At 45.0% G+C, this 21,065-nt stretch overlaps 1 protein-coding gene and 2 long non-coding RNA genes across 3 annotated transcripts; all 3 read left to right on the forward strand.

Annotated features, from left to right (window-relative positions):
• The first annotated feature begins 7,324 nt into the window (after window positions 1-7,324).
• LOC125543273 lies at window positions 7,325-10,236 on the forward strand. Its single transcript, XM_048706570.1, has 2 exons — window positions 7,325-7,665; window positions 9,749-10,236. The coding sequence occupies exons 1-2, from the start codon at window positions 7,483-7,485 to the stop codon at window positions 10,013-10,015; spliced, it is 450 nt and encodes a 149-aa protein (XP_048562527.1). The 5' UTR covers window positions 7,325-7,482; the 3' UTR covers window positions 10,016-10,236.
• Window positions 10,237-11,045: 809 nt separating this feature from the next.
• On the forward strand, window positions 11,046-12,656 carry LOC125548167. The gene is made up of 2 exons (XR_007300914.1): window positions 11,046-11,440; window positions 12,407-12,656. It is a non-coding gene; the product is annotated as an uncharacterized LOC125548167 (long non-coding RNA).
• A 2,727-nt stretch (window positions 12,657-15,383) lies between these two features.
• LOC125548168 lies at window positions 15,384-16,690 on the forward strand. The gene is made up of 2 exons (XR_007300916.1): window positions 15,384-15,474; window positions 16,441-16,690. It is a non-coding gene; the product is annotated as an uncharacterized LOC125548168 (long non-coding RNA).
• Window positions 16,691-21,065: the final 4,375 nt, after the last annotated feature.

A 21,065-nucleotide genomic window follows, 5' to 3' on the forward strand; every position in this document is an offset into this window, starting at 1 on the left:
TTGATTTTCCTTTTCTTCGAAACCCTAAAACAAGGTAAAAACAGAAACTGGCACTGGGCTCTGGGTTAATAGGTTAGTCCCAAAAATGATATAAAAGCGTATAATAAAGCCCATAAACATCCAAAACAGTAGCTAATATAACATCGAGCAATCAAAAATTATAGATACGTTGGAGACGTATCAATCTTTTTAGGAGATGCACAGCAACGAGAGGGGAGTGTTGTCTACGTACCCTCGTAGACCGTAAGCGGAAGCGTTATGACAACGCAGTTGATGTAGTCAAGCGTCTTCGTGATCCAACCGATCAAGTACCGAATGCACGACACCTCCGCGATCTGCACACGTTCAGCTCGGTGACGTCCCTCGAACTCTAGATCCAGCTGAGGCCGAGGGAGAGTTTCTTCAGCACGACGGCATGGTGATGGTTATGAATAAGTTACCGACGTAGGGCTTCGCGTAAGCACTACGACAATATGACTGAGGTGGAAATCTGTGGAGGGGGCACCGCACACGGCTAAGAGATCAACTTGTGTGTCTATGGGGTGACCCCTAGCCACGTATATAAAGGAGGGGAGGGAAAAGGTGACCGGCCCAAAGGGGGCGCGCCAAGTGTGGGGAATCCTACTAGGACTCCCCAGTCCAAGTAGGACTCCCCTCCTCTTTCCTATTCAGAGTAGGAGAGAAGTAAAGAGAGGGAGAGGGAGAAGGAAAGGGGGACGCGCCTCACCCCTTGTCCAATTCGGTTTGGGCAGGGGAGGAGGCGCGCGCCACCTCTTGGCCCTTCTCCCCGCTCTCCACTAAAGCCCAATAAGGCCCGTTACTTCTCCCGGTGAATTCCCGTAAATCTTCGATACTCCGAAAAATACCTGAATCACTCGGAACCTTTCAGATGTCCGAATATAGCCTTCCAATATATCGATCTTTACATCTCGACCATTTCGAGACTCCTCGTCATGTCCGTGATCTCATCCGGGACTCCAAACAACCTTAGGTACATCAAATCACATAACTCATAATACAAGTCGTCATCGAACGTGTTAAGCGTGCGGACCCTACGGGTTCGAGAACTATGTAGACATGACCGAGACACATCTCCAGTCGATAACCAATAGCGGAATCTGGATGCTCATATTGGCTCCTACATATTCTACGAAGATTGTTATCGGTCAAACTACATAACAACATACGTTGTTCCCTTTGTCATCGGTATGTTAATTGCCCGAGATTCGATCGTCGGTATCACCATACCTAGTTCAATCTCATTACCGACAAGTCTCTTTACTCGTTCTGTAATGCATCATCCCGCAACTAACTCATTAGTCATATTGCTTGCAAGGCTTATAGTGATGTGCATTACCGAGAGGGCCCAGAGATACCTCTCCGACAATCGGAGTGACAAATCCTAATCTCGATCTATGCCAACCCAACAAACACCTTCGGAGACACCTGTAGAGCATCTTTATAATCACCCAGTTACGTTGTGACGTTTGATAGCACACAAGGTGTTCCTTCGGTATTCAGGAGTTGCATAATCTCATAGTCAGAGGAACATGTATAAGTTCATGAAGAAAGCAATAGCAATAAAACTCAACGATCAGAATGCTAAGCTAACGGATGGGCTTGTCCATCACAACATTCTCTAATTATGTGATCCCGTTCATCAAATGACAACACATGTATATGGCTAGGAAACTTAACCACCTTTGATTAACGAGCTAGTCAAGTAGAGGCATACTAGGGATACTCTATTTGTCTATGTATTCACACATGTACTAAGTTTTCGGTTAATACAATTTTAGCATGAGTAATAATCATTTATCATGATATAATGAAATATAAATAACAACTTTATTATTGCCTCTAGGGCATATTTCCTTCACGTGACACTTGTGTTGATATGGTGTCGCTTGATTCTTGCTGACACCAAGGCATGTTAAATCATTCTACTTAATTCAAAATATATATTACCTGCTAAAAATGTGGACCATCGGAAAACTATAATCAGTTGGCGATCGAGGACGGCGTCGATGATGCATCTAACATTTCAGACTGGGTGTTGGCGGCTCTTTGGCATCATGGCTTTCTATCATTGTTGTCTTGGGGCGAGGTGCTACTACCTATTTGTCCACATAGTTCAACATACGAAATCCACCCCCACCCCCCTCCCCTAGAGTTTATATCTTTGTGACACTTGTGTCGATATGGTGTCACTTGATTCTTGTTGACACTTCTTCCAAACGTGCAACAAGGCATGTTAAATCATACTATTTTATTCAAAATATATTTACCAACTAAAAATGTGAACCATGGTGAAACTATGGTCGGTCGGTGATGTGACATGTGTTGATGACGGCTCTTTGGCATTGTGGACTTTTTGTGATGTTGTTTTGGGGACAAGGCGTGGCTTGAGATGATTATGAGGAGCGTGCCGGAGTTGCTTACTACTTGAGACTCTAGCACAAGTTTCTTCTTATGTCGGAACCGATAGATAAAGGTTTTGTTTTTGCTCAATATAATTTGACACTTTACTTAGTGTTTTTCTTTGTGTGATTTTTCTTTTCGTGAGTTAGTTGTATGCGTCTACATACAAAGATGGCTTTGTGCATCACTCGATGCAGATGTCGAGATTCTTTTTGCACTTTTTCAAAAAAAAAAATCTACACCACAAATGCCGGGATAATAGAGCTTCCAAACCTGAAAATGTCGATTCCATTTGATTTCCTTTAAAAATTATAATGTTTCTCCCTATTCAATGGATCGAGGACAAATTCTTTTATTCCAATGTTACCTCGTTTTCGCCGATTAAACCACCGGAGCTAAAAGTGCCCGCTATAAAGTGGAAATGCACATCACGTGCACGTCTTGTTCCCCTCCCCACAACTTTCCGACTAGAGCGCCACAATCACGTACGCCGTGCGCGACTACGCTGCCCAAGCTCAAAGTCGTGAAAGATAAGCTCAAAACCGCAAAATGGTCTACGCTAAAACCCATTGCCACCAATAAATGGAAATGCCGGCACCCCGTGCACGTGAGCGTGACAAACCCTTTGCACATTGGAGTGCTAGACTCCACTAGCAGCACATTTCCACTTGCCAAGTTGCCAGTGGAGGAAGTAGAAAGATGTGCCAATTAGTCCCATGGTCCGTCTCCATCCATACCCAGCCAGCATCAGCATGGACCTCCATGGGTCGCTAGCTAGCTAGCATAGCATGGGGATATGCACGAGTGTACTAGCGGTTTGGTGCTACGACGACGACGAGTGTCATTGAATGAACGAATTAACATGTGTCACAAGAAATATTGTTGCTGCAATCATCGACCCAGAGGACACCTCTCTCTCTCTCCCTGAAAACTACGTCGCCCGGTCGTCTGCCGCGGCCGCTAAAAATCTCGGGGAAGCTCCTGCAAGCGCGACTGATGGCGGCAATGGCCACGACGCCCGCGCACTTGCCTGGATTATGTTGTCCGCTCGGTCGTTTTCGAGGAGACTAATGGCGATTCCGGATAACTGCGCAATCAGAGTCTAATGTGCCTCCGGGCTACTGGACAAGGCCAGAAAATGACGGCCCACTTGACATGTGGTTTTGTGAGAGGTGTTTGTTTTGCATTGCTCCCCTGTCGATTCCTCACTTCTCTGTCGACCGTCCATTCTGACTTGGCTCAACCCTAAAGGTGCAGGGTTGCTGGTCGATGATTTGTAGTATTGATGATAGAGAGTTCTCTACAAGTATGGTATTGATATCATTTAATGACACCTTGCATTTTTGACTGTCATTGCAAACTCTCATACGGTACGGTAGAAAGATGGTACTTCCTCTGTCCTAAAATATAAAAACATTTTTAACACTACACTAGTATAAAAAACGTTCTTATATTATGGGACGGAGGGAGTAGTACAAAGGCTCGACAAATCATTGCACCTGTTGACATGTAGCCAGCCATTCATGGGCCGGCTTGCAAAATGCAGCAAGGGCCACGTCGGGTCCACCCGTGTCAAGCCAACCCAGCCATCTCAAATCTTTTTTTTTTTGAAACTAGTGCCATCTCAAATCTTAAGCTGAAGAAGAAGAACAGACGCATGTGCTAGCTAGCACGCGAGGAGAGCTCCTGCTTTCAGTATGCGTGGCCAGAAATGGATTCGATTCATTCAGGGCCGGGACCAGTACTTGCGCGTTGCAGAGATGGCCGAAAATGGATTTAAGCTTGTACTGTGCGTAACAAAGAGCCCAGCCAGAAATTCAGGGGATGGTATTTTTCATACTTATTTACCTACTAGACTAGAAAGTAGAAACTCTGACTAACTTTGTCTATGCTGGTGCAACAAAATCCAGCACTGTAGGCCTCCACGCAGCGTCACTCATCATCGGGTGCGTGGGCGTGGCGTGGTCCTCCTGGTACGCAGCAGTCACATGACCTCTCCCATCTAGTCTAGAATTATTGGGAGAAAAAGGTGCGCAATCATGTTGGCATCTTCACTGTCATGTACTACAATCATCTTGATTTGTACCAAATACTGTTTTATAAAGAGTGTTTATCATACACCTCAGTGGTGAGCTCCACCTTGTGTTCAGAATGGGTTGTCACGCAATCTTCGTCCATGCATGAAACAAGGACAAGCGCAGGAACACCGAACCCTAGCAAAAGAGGACACCTCAGGTTGAGGTCCACGTTCTGTACGGGTGCAGCATACACAATATTTTTTCTTCAATGTTTCAACCTCTCTCTTTATTGTCTCATTGTCTCGACTTATATGTACCAGCAGATGCGTGACATGCGTCATGGATCGTCGTGCAACATATGCACCGGGCTTCATCACGGCTTGCGGACGTGGCGCCGTTGAAGCGGGCCACCACCACCCCCCATGCATGCACGCGGACGTGGTGCACAGTCACCGCGCACGGAGCACGCGGCGTTTCTTCGCGTACCAACACGTGACTGGGTTTACCTCGCCGGGGCAATAAATTCCGACGATACATTCAAGAGAACTCGTGAGGATCGATCAGGCCAACGCGAAGAGCAAAGCGACGCTGAGGTCGATGGACCATCTCTTTCTTCCCTCATTGTCGGGCGACCCCACCCGTCCGTGTCAGGCGCGCACCGCGGGTACTCTATCCGGCGGTGATTCGCGGGGCGATTTTCCCTGCCGTTCCGGCGACACACCGCGCGAGCGCGACGCGAGCTGGCGCCGTCGCCGGCCCATGGTTTGCCTCGGCCAGCAGGATCGACGGGCATCTTCTCTTCCTCGCCGGACAGAGACGTGCGCGACGTCTGATCATCCATCCGATGCGGTGAGACAGGGGCGGGAGATTCCGTGGGCGTCTCTTTCCCCGGCCAATTTGCGACGCAAAAACAAAGGGGAGATTGAGGACCGTGACAGGAGGATATCGTCGTACTGCCCCACGGGAGCGGCGGCCTCGCGTGGCTCCGTGGCGCGTACGCGGCGGGCGAGCGTGGCCGCCACGGGAGCCATTCATCCCGGCAATGGACGGACCCGGGCCGTGGGGTCCCGGGAAATATATACGTGCTCGTCGCGATCTCTGCCGATAGGGATTCGAGGAGCGCGCGCTTGGCCCGTTGTGATGCAAGAAACAGCACTGACCCCACACGCCTACACGCATGTTTTTTTTTAGGGTCACGCCTACACCCATGGTAGTATCACAAGGAAGTCCAAAGTTTTTTTTAGTTGGAAAAATAATCACAAGGAAGTCCAAAGCTAGTTGACAAGCAAAGCTCAGATATTGACAAGCGAGGGATGCAATTCATAGGGTCTGGAAACATAGTGTGTCACAATTGTGGCAATAAACCAATCACTCGGCTAAGATGTTGTTTCGTGCTTAGGGCATCTCCACCGCTGACCTCAAACTGCCCGCCTTTTTCTGGGCCACGCTATCCGAACATGCTTTGCCATCCAACGCGGTACCCTGTCCACCTCACAACCGGTTTAGGTAAATATCATCCGTTTTTATGTAAAATTTTTGAATTAAACTTGTTCGATTTGTTAAATTTACATTAAAAACGACTAGATGTTTGTGGCGAATTTTGAATGACCGGCTGCCGCATCACTGTTCGCGGATTGGTCCCTACCGATATGTGGATATGGTGTCTGATTTCAAGATCAGCGTTGGAGACACCCTTAATAATGACCTCAAGGTAGAGACATGAGAGAAACTACGCATCAGAACATAATTTTACCTTTTCCCTTGTCATAGCAGAAGAATGCCCATAACACAAGCATCTGTATATATTTTAGGCTTTTAGTAAAAACCGAGCAGTTCTTATAACTGAAACCGAACATTCTGTTTTTGACTACGAACATGTGTATATTTGGGACCTTATGCTGGCTAGGCATCCAGACTCTTTAAGGACAACTTCGACACGGATATCGTCATAAGTGTTTGGATCGATTCAGATGTCCAAAATAACACAAACTGGAACTACACATATGGAAGGCTTATGGGCATTCAGAGGTCCGTCATGTCGGACTCTAACACGCCCAGCCCATTAAAAAAATCATTTGGAGCCCGCACATTTGGGCACTCCCATCACTGTTTTTGTGTGAGAGGCTCCCTTTCCACTACCTTCGCTTGATCTCTGCCAAACCCCACTGTTTGGTCATCCGCCGCCACGAAGAAGCAACCGCGGAGGCCTGATGAAAAGGTAGGGGGATATGAGATCTCCCTGTCGAATGCCCCTAAATGGTTTAAACTCCTCAAGTTTCTGCATGGAATAATACTGAGAGAACTAAACTGACCTGACCATTCCATGACCACCTTAACATACTCCTGGTTAAAACCAAGCTTCAACATCATCGCCTCAAGATACTGCGACTCAACCTGTGATTGGATGGTTAGAGGGACTGTGGTATCCCCAGACCATCAGGGTTCAAATCCTGGTGCTCGCATTTATTTCTGGATTTATTTCAGGATTTTCGTCGATGTGCATTTAGTGGGAGGAGACGTTCCTGTCGAAGACGAGGCGCCTACGGTGACTTCGTAAATCTTAAGATGATATGCCGGCTTAGTCTTTTGGAGATGCTCATAGGGGTAGGATGTGCGTGTGTGCGTTTATATAGATGAGTGTATGCGCGTGTATATGAGCGCTTGCGTATGTACTGATGTTAAAAAAAAAATACTGCCATTCAACCTACCGACCGAGCGAGTTTTTTTTTTCTTTTGAGAAATTATTTCTCGACCGAGCGAGGTGATCGAGCGAGAGAGGTTCGCTCGTTATTGGGCCGCCGCCAGCAGCCGAGTTCTCGGTCCATTTTGGTTCCGCGCTGGGCCATTTGTCTATGCCACTGCACCTGTCTGCACTTCCCGGTCCAGAGGTAGAAAAGCCCAAACAACCGCCTGCCCTCCCCAAGTCCGGGTCCCCGAGATCGTCGAAGAGAGCGGCGGCGCGGCGGCGGCGTGGTGGGAGAAGAGCCAGCGAGCGCGAGGTACAGGCTCGCCGAGGGAGAGGGAAAGAGGAGCTCCGGGCAAGATGCCGCTGTACGACTGCATGCTCATGGTCAAGCCGATGGTGACCAAGGAGGCCATCGCGGAGCTCGTGGCGCGGGTGGCGGCGCGCGCCTACCAGCGCAACGGCGTCGTCACCGAGCTCAAATCCTTCGGCAAAGTGCACCTCGGCTACGGCATCAGGAAGCTCGACGGCCGCCACTTCCAGGTCCGCCCCGATCCGCCGCTCTTTATTTGTACTCCTCAACCGTAGTGCCTTGTGACAGAGCGGACTGGTGACGATCTGAGTCGTCTGGCTAGATTGATGCGTGTAGGACGAAATGCCTAAGTTGGTATGAGTGTTTCGGCCTTTGGCGTTTTGGTTCTTGACGGTGTGTGTGTGGTGCCTTTGACGTGCTCGACGAAATGCCCAAATAGGGTTGGCCGTCGGCTGCTAGAATGTTTGTGGGTGCTTGCTCGATAGAATGCTCTAGCGGGTAAATTGTGTAGGTTCAGATCATTCTATTGATCGTAGTTAGTGTTATTACGTGACTCAGGAACCTCAGGATTCCACGGGTCGGGTGGCTCGCAGAGATATGCTGCATGCTGTGATCTGTTTGCTCCGAGTACTGAATAGAAGGGTATAACACTGAGATCTTTCATGTTCTGGGGTTTAGAAGTAACCTTGGGGAAAATGGTCAGTCGGTAAGTGATGTGAGTCATGAAATGGTAGCATTGCCCTTCTGCTCGCCCCTTTCTACGATCCTTCTGGCTGCTACACGTTGGCCACCAACCACAGTTCCGGCGGGCTCACCAACCGGGCTTGCTTACATACCACTGCCTCCATAAGCCATAAGCTTCAGCTTAGCTGACGGCCCTGCTTCTCCCACCTCCACTACCACACATGGTTCTTTGTCCCAAGCAGTTGTATTAATTTCTTGGGCGATTCAGATCGCCAACATAAGCACTCACGTCCCTGTTTTCCTGGACCCCAAATCACTGGAAGTGATGTTGCTTCTTCAAGGTTATTCTCGGCAAGTTTGAGCTTACTTATCATATTGATGTTTCTGAGGCTGACCATGAGAACACTCTTTGTACAGAAGAAGGTTTCAGCACCTATTCTTTTTTTCTACTCCATATCCTTGGAGATCCCTGATTTTGTCGTGCAGCCGAATACCACGCTCAAGGGCTTTATTCTACATCGAGAACACGTTTTACTCTTCCCATTGCTTGAGCACACCTGCCATCGTTACAATCTTTGCAGTGTGGTCAGCCTGTCTCAGACAGGATGCTCATCTGGAACATGTTGCGAGACCTCAACCTCTAAAATTCTTGATCGCGAGGAGGCTGCTTTGTCGATCTTCGGGTTGAGACCCGGCAACGTATTCACCACAAGCATCTAAGCAGAGAAGGGCCGATCAATGTCACAAAGACTATTCCTGAGTGTAACAAAACAATATATTGTTAATTTCTTGAACAAAACTTTAGAACTATTATGCCTTTCCCGAGTTCCTTTCACTACAGTCTTCCGAGTTACTGTTATTGAGGTTATGGTTTTTCTTTCATCTACAGGCTATCCTTTCTCTCTTATACACCATGTATTTGTGTTAAGTGTATCTTCTGATGCAACCGCACTTCTTAAAATTGATTCCGACAGCTAGTCATTACCTTCTACAATTACCTCGACACTTCTTATGGGAGATTAGTTTGTGAGTTACTGAATAATTGACAGTGGTTGGTTGTTTGGTGTGTGTTTAGTAAATGTAAGTTTGACAAATTGTGAACACATGTCTCCAGTATATTCGTGTTATCACGTCTTCTTCTTTTGAAGTCTGTAGTTCCGTCTTTGTTTTGAAATAACTCGTCATTTTTTTACCACAGTGACTGTTATATCAGTCTGACTAAGGTTGTAGCTTTCCACCAGTACCGAATTGTGATGGACCCAGTAGCAGTGTGGGTGTAAAAATGTTTTTCTCCACAACTCTTCGATAAAACCTTCAATCAAACAGTTAGAAACTGAAATGCAGCACCCTGAGAATGCAAGTGTAAATATTCCATTTTCCCGCTACTCTTTGATAAAACCTTCGATCAAACACTGAGAAAAGTAAAGTACAGCACCCCTAGAAAAGAGTTGACCAAAGCAGTTGGGAGGCACACAGAATGCATCGTGTATTTGAGAATTGTTCTTATGCACTCCTGGTTAAGTAATGTTATATTCCAACTGTTGGTCATTGCCATCTTACCTTGCCACTAGTATTGTGGGTGTGGTCTCCTGCTTTCCTGATTTGCTGAAGTTGCTGTTGTGGTTTCAGGGTCAACTTTTGCAAATGACCATGATGGTTCCACCTTCCTTTACTCAAGAACTGCACTATCTAAACAAGGAGGACCGTCTGCTTCGCTGGTTGGTGGTGAAGCACAGAGATGCGGTGTATGGTCTGGAGTTCATCAACGAGGATGACGGGAGGTACGAGATGGACAGTTTCCGCCGTAAAAGTACTACTACTCAAGATGACGAGGATGTTGATGAATATGACGACAACGACGACGACGATGACGAGTACGATGTCCAGGAAGAGTAGATTGGTGTCTCAAGATCTCTCACAAACTCTATGTGTTGTCTTCCCAATATTGTTGACTATAAAGTAGGGCAAAAAGTAGAACCATTGGACTTTGCTGTTTTTCGAAAGAACCTAGCACACTTGAAGTCTGACTTTGCATGTTTCTCCCATGTAAGCTTCCAATAAGGAACCCATGATCTGATTGGTACATTATCATCACTAGGTTTATGATGTGGTACTTACTTTCTTTGTCAGTGGTCCGTTGTGAAAGAGCATTGCAAAAATATGGGAAACGCTGCATACTCCGGAGTTGTACAACAGCACTGGATTGATTGCTATTTATTCATCAGCATAGTATGTACAGAGCGGTAAACTCCCAAAAGCACACACTTGTACAGAAGTAGTGTAGGCGGATGCTAGGCGCCATCCGACTGATCCGCCGCACGGGTTCAGTCGCCTTGCATGCCGTCTGATGCAAAGGACCACAACCGTTGGATCATCTCTACCACGCAACGCACGCCCGTAGTACCCAGACCCTGCAGTACTGTGTTCATCTAAAATCTCATGCCTCATTTCTTTTGGTAAAGGCTTGAGTTCCGAAGGAGGGAGTCCTTCATCTCCCTTCTTTTTAGGCACCTCAAATTTCTCGTCAATTGTGGACTCTTGATTTAGATGTTGATCTATTTCCATCTTACTAGGATCTTTGGGGCTTAGTTCATATCCCGTGAGACTTCTTTCGAGCTCATCTTCTGGTGTCCCGAAGTAAATGGCAGCGAGTTATTCTATTGTTTTATCCTCACCATTATCGTACTCACGTGATTGATGATGATTCTTAAACCTAGAGAAGTGAAATTCTCTTTCTTCTTTTCCAAAACGAAGAGAAACCACCTCTCTCTTGCAATCAATTTTAGCCACTGCAGTGTTCAAGGAGTACATATCTGGTGGAAACCACATATTCAGTGGAAGCATGAAAACTTCATCCTGTGCCGTTGGATAGGAGTGTGTGGTGTGAGATGATAAGATGTACAAACTGCAAAAACAACCCCGTAATCTTAATGTACGGTGGTACATTATCCTAACGGAAGCTGAGCCATCCCGTGCCTTAATCCATGGAGCTATCCCGATTCAATTTTCTTCCATCAACAACTAGGGTTAGGAGATCTGGAGATGGTGGCTTCGGCCAACAAGACGCCCTCGTTCCGCGCACGGCCGGCGACCGGCGACCGGCGCGACTAATTCCTCTCCAGCGGCTGCCTTCTCTCCTCTCCGGCCGGTGGCCCACTGCGCCAACCCACCACGACGACCTCGTTCCCGTAGGGCCGGCGACCGACTGGCGCGGCTAATTCCGTTGCGGCAGCTGGCTTCTCTCTCTCCGACGTATGGCGCACCGGGCCAATCCTCCTCTGAGCGCTCCCCATCGAATTGGTACTGGATCCAGGTCCGAAGGTATGAGGATTTCTATCACATTGTTCATCTTCTATGATGTGCCATATTCTCTTCTAGTTGGGCTAGATTTGCCAAGGAAATATAGAGGACAAGGTCGTGGATTCTGGTTGTCTCTTTCAAGATTAGCCTTCTGAACAGGATCTACAAAGCCTTTTTCCTCAACTGAAGCAGTTTCAGTAGCCTCTCTGTAGATCTGAAAATAAGCATATCCAGAAAACTTTTTACACTAGATATAGCCATAAAGCAACCACGTACACAGTCGTTTATCACAAGAATCTGTCACCAACTGGAATGTAGAACACTTGAACTCTCAGTTTATGTAATGCAAAAAACACATATTTCCAGCATGCATAGTCCATGATCAAAGAACTAATTATACACTGAAAAACTGGGCACACAAGATCAATGTACACGCAAACCAAGATCCAGCAAGTTCAGTTTAGATTTTCGTCTTGAGGAAGTTGGTAAAGTCTAATTCATCTGGTATGTAGTTGTTATATTAATGCAGCAACAGGTATGTCCTATCATGCTAATTTGACAATACTGTACAACATGATGGTTGTTCTAGGCATATTTATTAGTGTATAGTTATTAAATGAAGGAAATCATTACTTCTTATAGACTTTTGTGTGATATGCTGGGATATAAGAAAGGAGTTGAAACTGTTTGAGCATAGGAAAATTGTATGAATGATGTTAGCTATCAGTTTTAATTTATATTGCAATTGATTGGGGAAGTGAGCTGAGATTAGGTATTCCTAACATTTGAATGTTCTTTCTAACATGATTACGGTACATTCATTTGGACTTAGTTTAGAGAATACTTCTAAAATTTTGCTTGCTAATAAATACAACACATTGATGTATCTATATTTGTAGATTTGTTTTGAAATTCGTTTCAAAAAATTAGGTATAATTTCTTGCTATTTTTCCTAGTGCCCTGACCAATTGAACTTTTTTGTTCCAGGTTGCTTGGTGGCACTAGCTTCAGCAAGTTATTAGGACTAATATACTATGGCATTGTGATCTTATCTAGTGTACTGGAGCCATTAGCTATTGGCGCTAGACTTATGCAAGTTATTAGCTAGCTATGTGCTCTATGACTGATCGATGTATAAAGCTACAGATTTGCCATCAGTTAGTGATGCTCTATTTTGTAACTTTGTACTGTAGTAAAGCATTATCTTAAGTGACTGAATAAGATTGATGCTGCATAATGACACTGTGTGCAACTGACCTGATTGCTTTAAGTTTATTATTTAAACAATGATTTCAATTGTTGGAATGTGCTGTGCGAAGTGCAGGTGTGTTCTGGAGCTGGGCAATGGTTTTGATTATGGTTGACGAAAATGATCTGGGCAATGGTTTTGGCTGTTGTTTGTTCTACTTGGATTTGCAAGGAACTGGGCAGACTTCAATATTATATTATGATTCTAATCTAAACGCTATTAGGATATCAAATATCGAATTAAGCTAGCTGTGATATGGGGATCATATATGGAGAAGCACAGGTGTATGTGGGGACATGTGCAGACTTGTTGTAATACTTGGAATCGATAGGGGGTTATGTGTAAAATAGAATGCTGGCAACAGGCGTTTTTCTGCAAAACTGCATGTAGCAGTTATGGCTGAATCTAGTCCATAGATACAAGATCCAACAGCCTATGCTCAAGTTTCCATGCTTCCACTGAATATGTGGTTTCCACCTGATATTGTCCCCGTGTTCAAGAAGGTCTTCAAAGATAATGACAAAAATCATCATCGGGCTTTCGGCCAACAACAAGACGGCCCTCGTTCCGCGCACGGCCGGCGACCGGCGACGGCGCGACTAATTTCCTCTCCAGCGGCTGCCTTCTCTCCTCTCCGGCCGGTGGCCCACTGCGCCAACCCCACCACGACGACCTCGTTCCCGCAGGGCCGGCGACCGACCGGCGCGGCTAATTCCGTTGCGGCAGCTGGCTTCTCTCTCTCCGACGTATGGCGCACCGGGCCAATCCTCCTCTGAGCGCTCCCCATCGAATTGGTACTGGATCCAGGTCCGAAGGTATGAGGATTTCTATCACATTGTTCATCTTCTATGATGTGCCATATTCTCTTCTAGTTGGGCTAGATTTGCCAAGGAAATATAGAGGACAAGGTCGTGGATTCTGGTTGTCTCTTTCAAGATTAGCCTTCTGAACAGGATCTACAAAGCCTTTTTCCTCAACTGAAGCAGTTTCAGTAGCCTCTCTGTAGATCTGAAAATAAGCATATCCAGAAAACTTTTTACACTAGATATAGCCATAAAGCAACCACGTACACAGTCGTTTATCACAAGAATCTGTCACCAACTGGAATGTAGAACACTTGAACTCTCAGTTTATGTAATGCAAAAAACACATATTTCCAGCATGCATAGTCCATGATCAAAGAACTAATTATACACTGAAAAACTGGGCACACAAGATCAATGTACACGCAAACCAAGATCCAGCAAGTTCAGTTTAGATTTTCGTCTTGAGGAAGTTGGTAAAGTCTAATTCATCTGGTATGTAGTTGTTATATTAATGCAGCAACAGGTATGTCCTATCATGCTAATTTGACAATACTGTACAACATGATGGTTGTTCTAGGCATATTTATTAGTGTATAGTTATTAAATGAAGGAAATCATTACTTCTTATAGACTTTTGTGTGATATGCTGGGATATAAGAAAGGAGTTGAAACTGTTTGAGCATAGGAAAATTGTATGAATGATGTTAGCTATCAGTTTTAATTTATATTGCAATTGATTGGGGAAGTGAGCTGAGATTAGGTATTCCTAACATTTGAATGTTCTTTCTAACATGACTACGGTACATTCATTTGGACTTAGTTTAGAGAATACTTCTAAAATTTTGCTTGCTAATAAATACAACACATTGATGTATCTATATTTGTAGATTTGTTTTGAAATTCGTTTCAAAAAATTAGGTATAATTTCTTGCTATTTTTCCTAGTGCCCTGACCAATTGAACTTTTTTGTTCCAGGTTGCTTGGTGGCACTACTGGTTCAGCAAGTTAATTAAGGAACTAATATACTATGGCATTGTGATGTTCTTATCTAGTGTACTGGACATTAGCTATTGGCGCTAGACTTATGCAAGTTATTAGCTAGCTATGTGCTCTATGACTGATCGATGTATAAAGCTGCAGATTTGCCATCAGTTAGTGATGCTCTATTTTGTAACTTTGTACTGTAGTAAAGCGTTATCTTAAGTGACTGAATAAGATTGATGCTGCATAATGACACTGTGTGCAACTGACCTGATTGCTTTAAGTTTATTATTTAAACAATGATTTCAATTGTTGGAATGTGCTGTGCGAAGTGCAGGTGTGTTCTGGAGCTGGGCAATGGTTTTGATTATGGTTGACGAAAATGATCTGGGCAATGGTTTTGGCTGTTGTCTGTTCTACTTGGATTTGCAAGGAACTGGGCAGACTTCAATATTATATTATGATTCTAATCTAAACGCTATTAGGATATCAAATATCGAATTAAGCTAGCTGTGATATGGGGATCATATATGGAGAAGCACAGGTGTACGTGGGGACATGTGCAGACTTGTTGTAATACTTGGAATCGATAGGGGGTTATGTGTAAAATAGAATGCTGGCAACAGGCGTTTTTCTGCAAAACTGCATGTAGCAGTTATGGCTGAATCTAGTCCATAGATACAAGATCCAACAGCCTATGCTCAGTTTTTTCAATGGCTTCCACTGAATATGTGGTTTCCACTGATATTGTCCCGTGTTCAAGAAAGGTCTTTCCAAAGATTAATTGAAACAAAAATCATCATCGGGCTTCGGCCAACAAGACGCCCTCGTTCCGCGCACGGCCGGCGACCGGCGACCGGCGCGACTAATTCCTCTCCAGCGGCTGCCTTCTCTCCTCTCCGGCCGGTGGCCCACTGTCGTTTGCGGCAGCTGGCTTCTCTCTCTCCGACGTATGGCGCACCGGGCCAATCCTCCTCTGAGCGCTCCCCATCGAATTGGTACTGGATCCAGGTCCGAAGGTATGAGGATTTCTATCACATTGTTCATCTTCTATGATGTGCCATATTCTCTTCTAGTTGGGCTAGATTTGCCAAGGAAATATAGAGGACAAGGTCGTGGATTCTGGTTGTCTCTTTCAAGATTAGCCTTCTGAACAGGATCTACAAAGCCTTTTTCCTCAACTGAAGCAGTTTCAGTAGCCTCTCTGTAGATCTGAAAATAAGCATATCCAGAAAACTTTTTACACTAGATATAGCCATAAAGCAACCACGTACACAGTCGTTTATCACAAGAATCTGTCACCAACTGGAATGTAGAACACTTGAACTCTCAGTTTATGTAATGCAAAAAACACATATTTCCAGCATGCATAGTCCATGATCAAAGAACTAATTATACACTGAAAAACTGGGCACACAAGATCAATGTACACGCAAACCAAGATCCAGCAAGTTCAGTTTAGATTTTCGTCTTGAGGAAGTTGGTAAAGTCTAATTCATCTGGTATGTAGTTGTTATATTAATGCAGCAACAGGTATGTCCTATCATGCTAATTTGACAATACTGTACAACATGATGGTTGTTCTAGGCATATTTATTAGTGTATAGTTATTAAATGAAGGAAATCATTACTTCTTATAGACTTTTGTGTGATATGCTGGGATATAAGAAAGGAGTTGAAACTGTTTGAGCATAGGAAAATTGTATGAATGATGTTAGCTATCAGTTTTAATTTATATTGCAATTGATTGGGGAAGTGAGCTGAGATTAGGTATTCCTAACATTTGAATGTTCTTTCTAACATGACTACGGTACATTCATTTGGACTTAGTTTAGAGAATACTTCTAAAATTTTGCTTGCTAATAAATACAACACATTGATGTATCTATATTTGTAGATTTGTTTTGAAATTCGTTTCAAAAAATTAGGTATAATTTCTTGCTATTTTTCCTAGTGCCCTGACCAATTGAACTTTTTTGTTCCAGGTTGCTTGGTGGCACTAGCTTCAGCAAGTTATTAGGACTAATATACTATGGCATTGTGATCTTATCTAGTGTACTGGAGCCATTAGCTATTGGCGCTAGACTTATGCAAGTTATTAGCTAGCTATGTGCTCTATGACTGATCGATGTATAAAGCTACAGATTTGCCATCAGTTAGTGATGCTCTATTTTGTAACTTTGTACTGTAGTAAAGCATTATCTTAAGTGACTGAATAAGATTGATGCTGCATAATGACACTGTGTGCAACTGACCTGATTGCTTTAAGTTTATTATTTAAACAATGATTTCAATTGTTGGAATGTGCTGTGCGAAGTGCAGGTGTGTTCTGGAGCTAGGCAATGGTTTTGATTATGGTTGACGAAAATGATCTGGGCAATGGTTTTGGCTGTTGTCTGTTCTACTTGGATTTGCAAGGAACTGGGCAGACTTCAATATTATATTATGATTCTAATCTAAACGCTATTAGGATATCAAATATCGAATTAAGCTAGCTGTGATATGGGGATCATATATGGAGAAGCACAGGTGTACGTGGGGACATGTGCAGACTTGTTGTAATACTTGGAATCGATAGGGGGTTATGTGTAAAATAGAATGCTGGCAACAGGCGTTTTTCTGCAAAACTGCATGTAGCAGTTATGGCTGAATCTAGTCCATAGATACAAGATCCAACAGCCTATGCTCAAGTTTTCATGCTTCCACTGAATATGTGGTTTCCACCTGATATTGTCCCGTGTTCAAGAAAGGTCTTCCAAAGATAATTGAACAAAAATCATCATCGGGAACTTCCATGACAACAAAAATCAACCGGGTAAGTGAAAGTACAGAGGACAACATAAACAGCAGGCAAAATACTATAAGGTTTTCTAAAAGTGACAACATAAACATCAGGCAAAAAACCATAAGGTTTTCTAAAAGCACCACTTGCAAGTCTAATGTCCATGTCGGTGGTTTGGAGTTCATTAAAATAGATTTCACCACCAATCTTAACATAGAAAGTATTCAGTATTCTAACAACGCTGCTTGAAAAAGCTCAGGTTACCTTCGGAAGACTTCATCTGATGATAACCTCTGCAGATTCACTCGTCCAATACAGCACGGCCTCTGCATTCTGGGGTTCGCGGCCCAAGTCGTTCTGCAACGGGGACCCAGCGGCGGTGCAGAACATTTTCGGCCGGGTTCCTGCTGCACGTCTACCCCGGCGAAACACTGGTCACCGAGACGTGGGTCGACGGCCAGAGGTAAATATTTGCTCTAGCACCACCAGTTGGCAAATTTGATAATTTTGACCTCTGGGCGAAATCAATTCACGGAATGAACTGTCCGTGAAACTATTTCACATCCCTGACCTTTTTGTGTAGCGCCCGCCACGACGGTGCCACACACTACGGTGCAGCGCCTAGCTCGGGGGCGTTGCACTCCAGTCCACCGTGGCAGCCCCTGGGCCCGCACCCAGCAGTGCAGTGCCTCCGAGCTAGGCGCCACACATGTAATGTGCAGCGCCTAGCGCTCGGGCGCTGCACTGTGACTTAGATGCCAGCCGCCCGCTCCCCCTCCCCCCACCCCACCCAATTCGTTCAGTTGCAAGTTACAGAAGCAACGGCGCCGGCGGCTTCCTCCTCTCCCCCTCTCAATCCCCTCTCCAAATTCTTCAGATCCGACGATTTGGTCCGTGCATTTCTTCACCAATCCATCCTAGAAGGTACTCTCCTCCGATCCCCTTCTTTCTATCCATAGAAAATATGATATTTTGAAGATTTGGGGAATCCTTGTTTGATTAGATTAGATTTGAATCTTGCATGTATTAGAACTTTGCATGTATTACAACCCTTGTTTGTTTGATTTGTGGAATCCTAGTTTAGTTTATGGAAGAGTTATTTGTATGAAGTAGGCATAGTTTATGGAAAAGTTATTTGTATGAAGTAGGCCTAGTTATTTGTGGAACCCTAGTTTATTAGTTTTGTTTGATTTGATATGGTTGGATACATAGATTGGTATGGTTGCATCTAGTAGGCGTACTTTAGTTTATTTGTATTCAAAAGATAATCGTGTTGACAAGAAAGCTTTCTTTCAAAATTGTTAGGATGGTTTGGCTTCTCGGTGATCACTGGGACAAACAACACCGGTCGTACCCTATGGCGGTGGAGCAGCGGGCAATAATGAAAGTGGCCGGTTTTATGAATTTCGTATTTATTTCAAACACAAATGCCCCATATGCAATGTTATGAATTCTTTGTTTGTAGGAGCTTGTACCTCTGAAGCTTCGTTCTCACGGGGTCACCCTTGGGTGGATGCTCTATGATGAGCGATACACACCGTATGTAAGGAAGACAAGACTTCTCCCTTTCATTCATATGGTCAGACGGTCGACGCCACCCAACAATGCTCCAGCATTCACCGCGCTTATTGATCATTGGCGGCCGGAGACACATAGTTTCCATCTTCGGACCGGGGAGATGACCGTGACGCTCCAGGATATTGCTATGATCACTGGTCTTCCTATCGATGGGAATCCTCTATGTATGAGCACCGATTCCGATGGGTGGCGCGCGCAGATGTATGCCCTTATCGGTATGGTTCCTCCGGAGCCTCCGGAACCAGCAGCAAAAGACAAGAAGAAGGAAAGAGTCGTAGCCGGTGCTACTTTCACGTGGATTACTGAGCACTTTGGTACTTGCCCACCGGAAGCTAATGAGGACACGGTCAAGACATATGCTCGTGTCTACATGTGGTACGTGATATCCAGGACTATGTTTGCTGATGGCACATGCAAGAATGCTCCATGGATGTGGCTGAAGGCGTTGACCGTCTTCGATAGCAATTGGAGTTGGGGTTCGGCGACAGTGGCTTACTTGTATAGACATGTATGAAGTTGTTTCCTTTTCACTTCATTGCTACATTATGAATGCGATCTTGCTCTTAATTGAACCATGTTCTCTTTTATGTGCAGTTGGACGAAGCCTGTTGTAGGTCATCTGGAGGTATTGGTGGTTGTTTGCTCGCACTTTCCATATGGAGCTGGGAGCGTTTTCCGGTTGGACGTTCGAAGACCGTGAAGTACGATGATTGGGACGACAAAGGCGACCCACTACGGCGACCCACTTGGGCTTACAAGTGGGATGTGTTAAATGAGACGACAGATGATCCCCCGGTCATGTACAAGTTGTACCAGAGCGAGCTTGACGCGATCACGCCTGAGCAGGTGAATTGACATTGCATAAGTGATTATGATGCTTCTATTGCAAGTCGATATCAATTTTGCATTCTATCCCATTTTGCAGGTGATATGGGAGCCGTATGGAACAGGAGACAATTTTGGTAACCCTTTAGAGTTCAGGCTATATCCGATGTGCACTAGGGATAGGGATCTCTGGCGTATGCGGTGCCCACTCATATGCAACTGGGCGGTTGAGCTTCACCTCCCACATCGAGTGCGCCGTCAGTTTGATTTGTTCCAGACACATCCGCCGGAGTGGGAGGACATGGACAAGTTGCTACACGCGTAAAATATAATTAACCTTGAGCACTTAGCAGCTTCTCGGCGGTTTCGATGCTACTAATATTATGTTTCTAACTTGCAGGTTGGATAGGAAAAGGCAGCGGAAGATTAAGGATTGGGACAAGCATCACAGAAAGTATGTCGTACAGTTTGTACTTAGTGTGGAGCAAGCTAGGGCTGGAAAAGGAGTCCAGCTTCGTGAGCACTGCCCGATCACGTTCAACAACTATCTCACATGGTTTCTTGCAAGTACCCGTGTGGAGGTATGCAAGCCGACGTATGCTAAGAAGATTTTGGAAGAACCCACTGTTTTTGATGAGGTAGCCCAGCACCAGTACAACACATTAGTCAGGAAAGGCAACTCAGTGATCCCTTCATCTCCAATGATGAACTTTGTGGTATTTGCCCTCTTTGATTTTCATTCACACTATTCACATCTTCGCTTGCCTAACACGTTAATACCATTTCTGTTCATAGCGTGCCCAGATCAAGAAAGCAGTTGATGAGACCGAGACTATTCTTGAAACAACCCCGGCTGGCAAAAGCGATGGGGAAGGTGCACTTCGAGCATTCATCAAGGTTCACATCTCCTTCAAATTAGCACTTAGCATGTGTTGCTACGTTCATGTCTCATTCACTTGTACATGTTGCAGCGCCAGGGCCAAAAGTTAAGGTGGCTATCAAACCTTTTCGGTTGTCGTGACCCCGAGTATGTATCACCAGAACAGTCTAGGTCGGCGACACCATCAGATCCCGCTTCGAGGCAAGGCCATGGTGATCATTTGGAGGATGATGATGTGGGTGTGGTCACCCAAGAAGTATGACATGAGCATATATATCCAATTGTTGATGCATTGCTAACTATATCCTCACACACGGTCTTTCCATATCTTTTGTTGATGCATAGGTTGCTGATGATATGACCTTGGGGACGTACCAGGTTAGGTCTGCATACAGGTTAAAGCCTAGGACGGGAATCAACAAGTACACACCTGAAGACTTCACCCAAAGAGGCAAAAGGACGGTCGGCACCTCGCAGATGGCGGCTTTGGATGACTATTTGGATGAAGATGTCGATGACGTGGAGGAACTTGAGCCGGAGCGGGA

This window comes from Triticum urartu, chromosome 3 (assembly GCF_003073215.2).
Source record: "Triticum urartu cultivar G1812 chromosome 3, Tu2.1, whole genome shotgun sequence".
NCBI classification, from domain to species: Eukaryota; Viridiplantae; Streptophyta; class Magnoliopsida; order Poales; family Poaceae; genus Triticum; species Triticum urartu.

Coding starts and splice junctions, on each gene's coding strand:
- LOC125543273 (XM_048706570.1), top strand. CDS start 7,483: ATGCCGCTGTACGACTGCATGCTCATGGTCAAGCCGATGGTGACCAAG. Junction 7,666..9,748: donor TCGACGGCCGCCACTTCCAG/GTCCGCCCCGAT, acceptor TTGTGGTTTCAG/GGTCAACTTTTGCAAATGAC.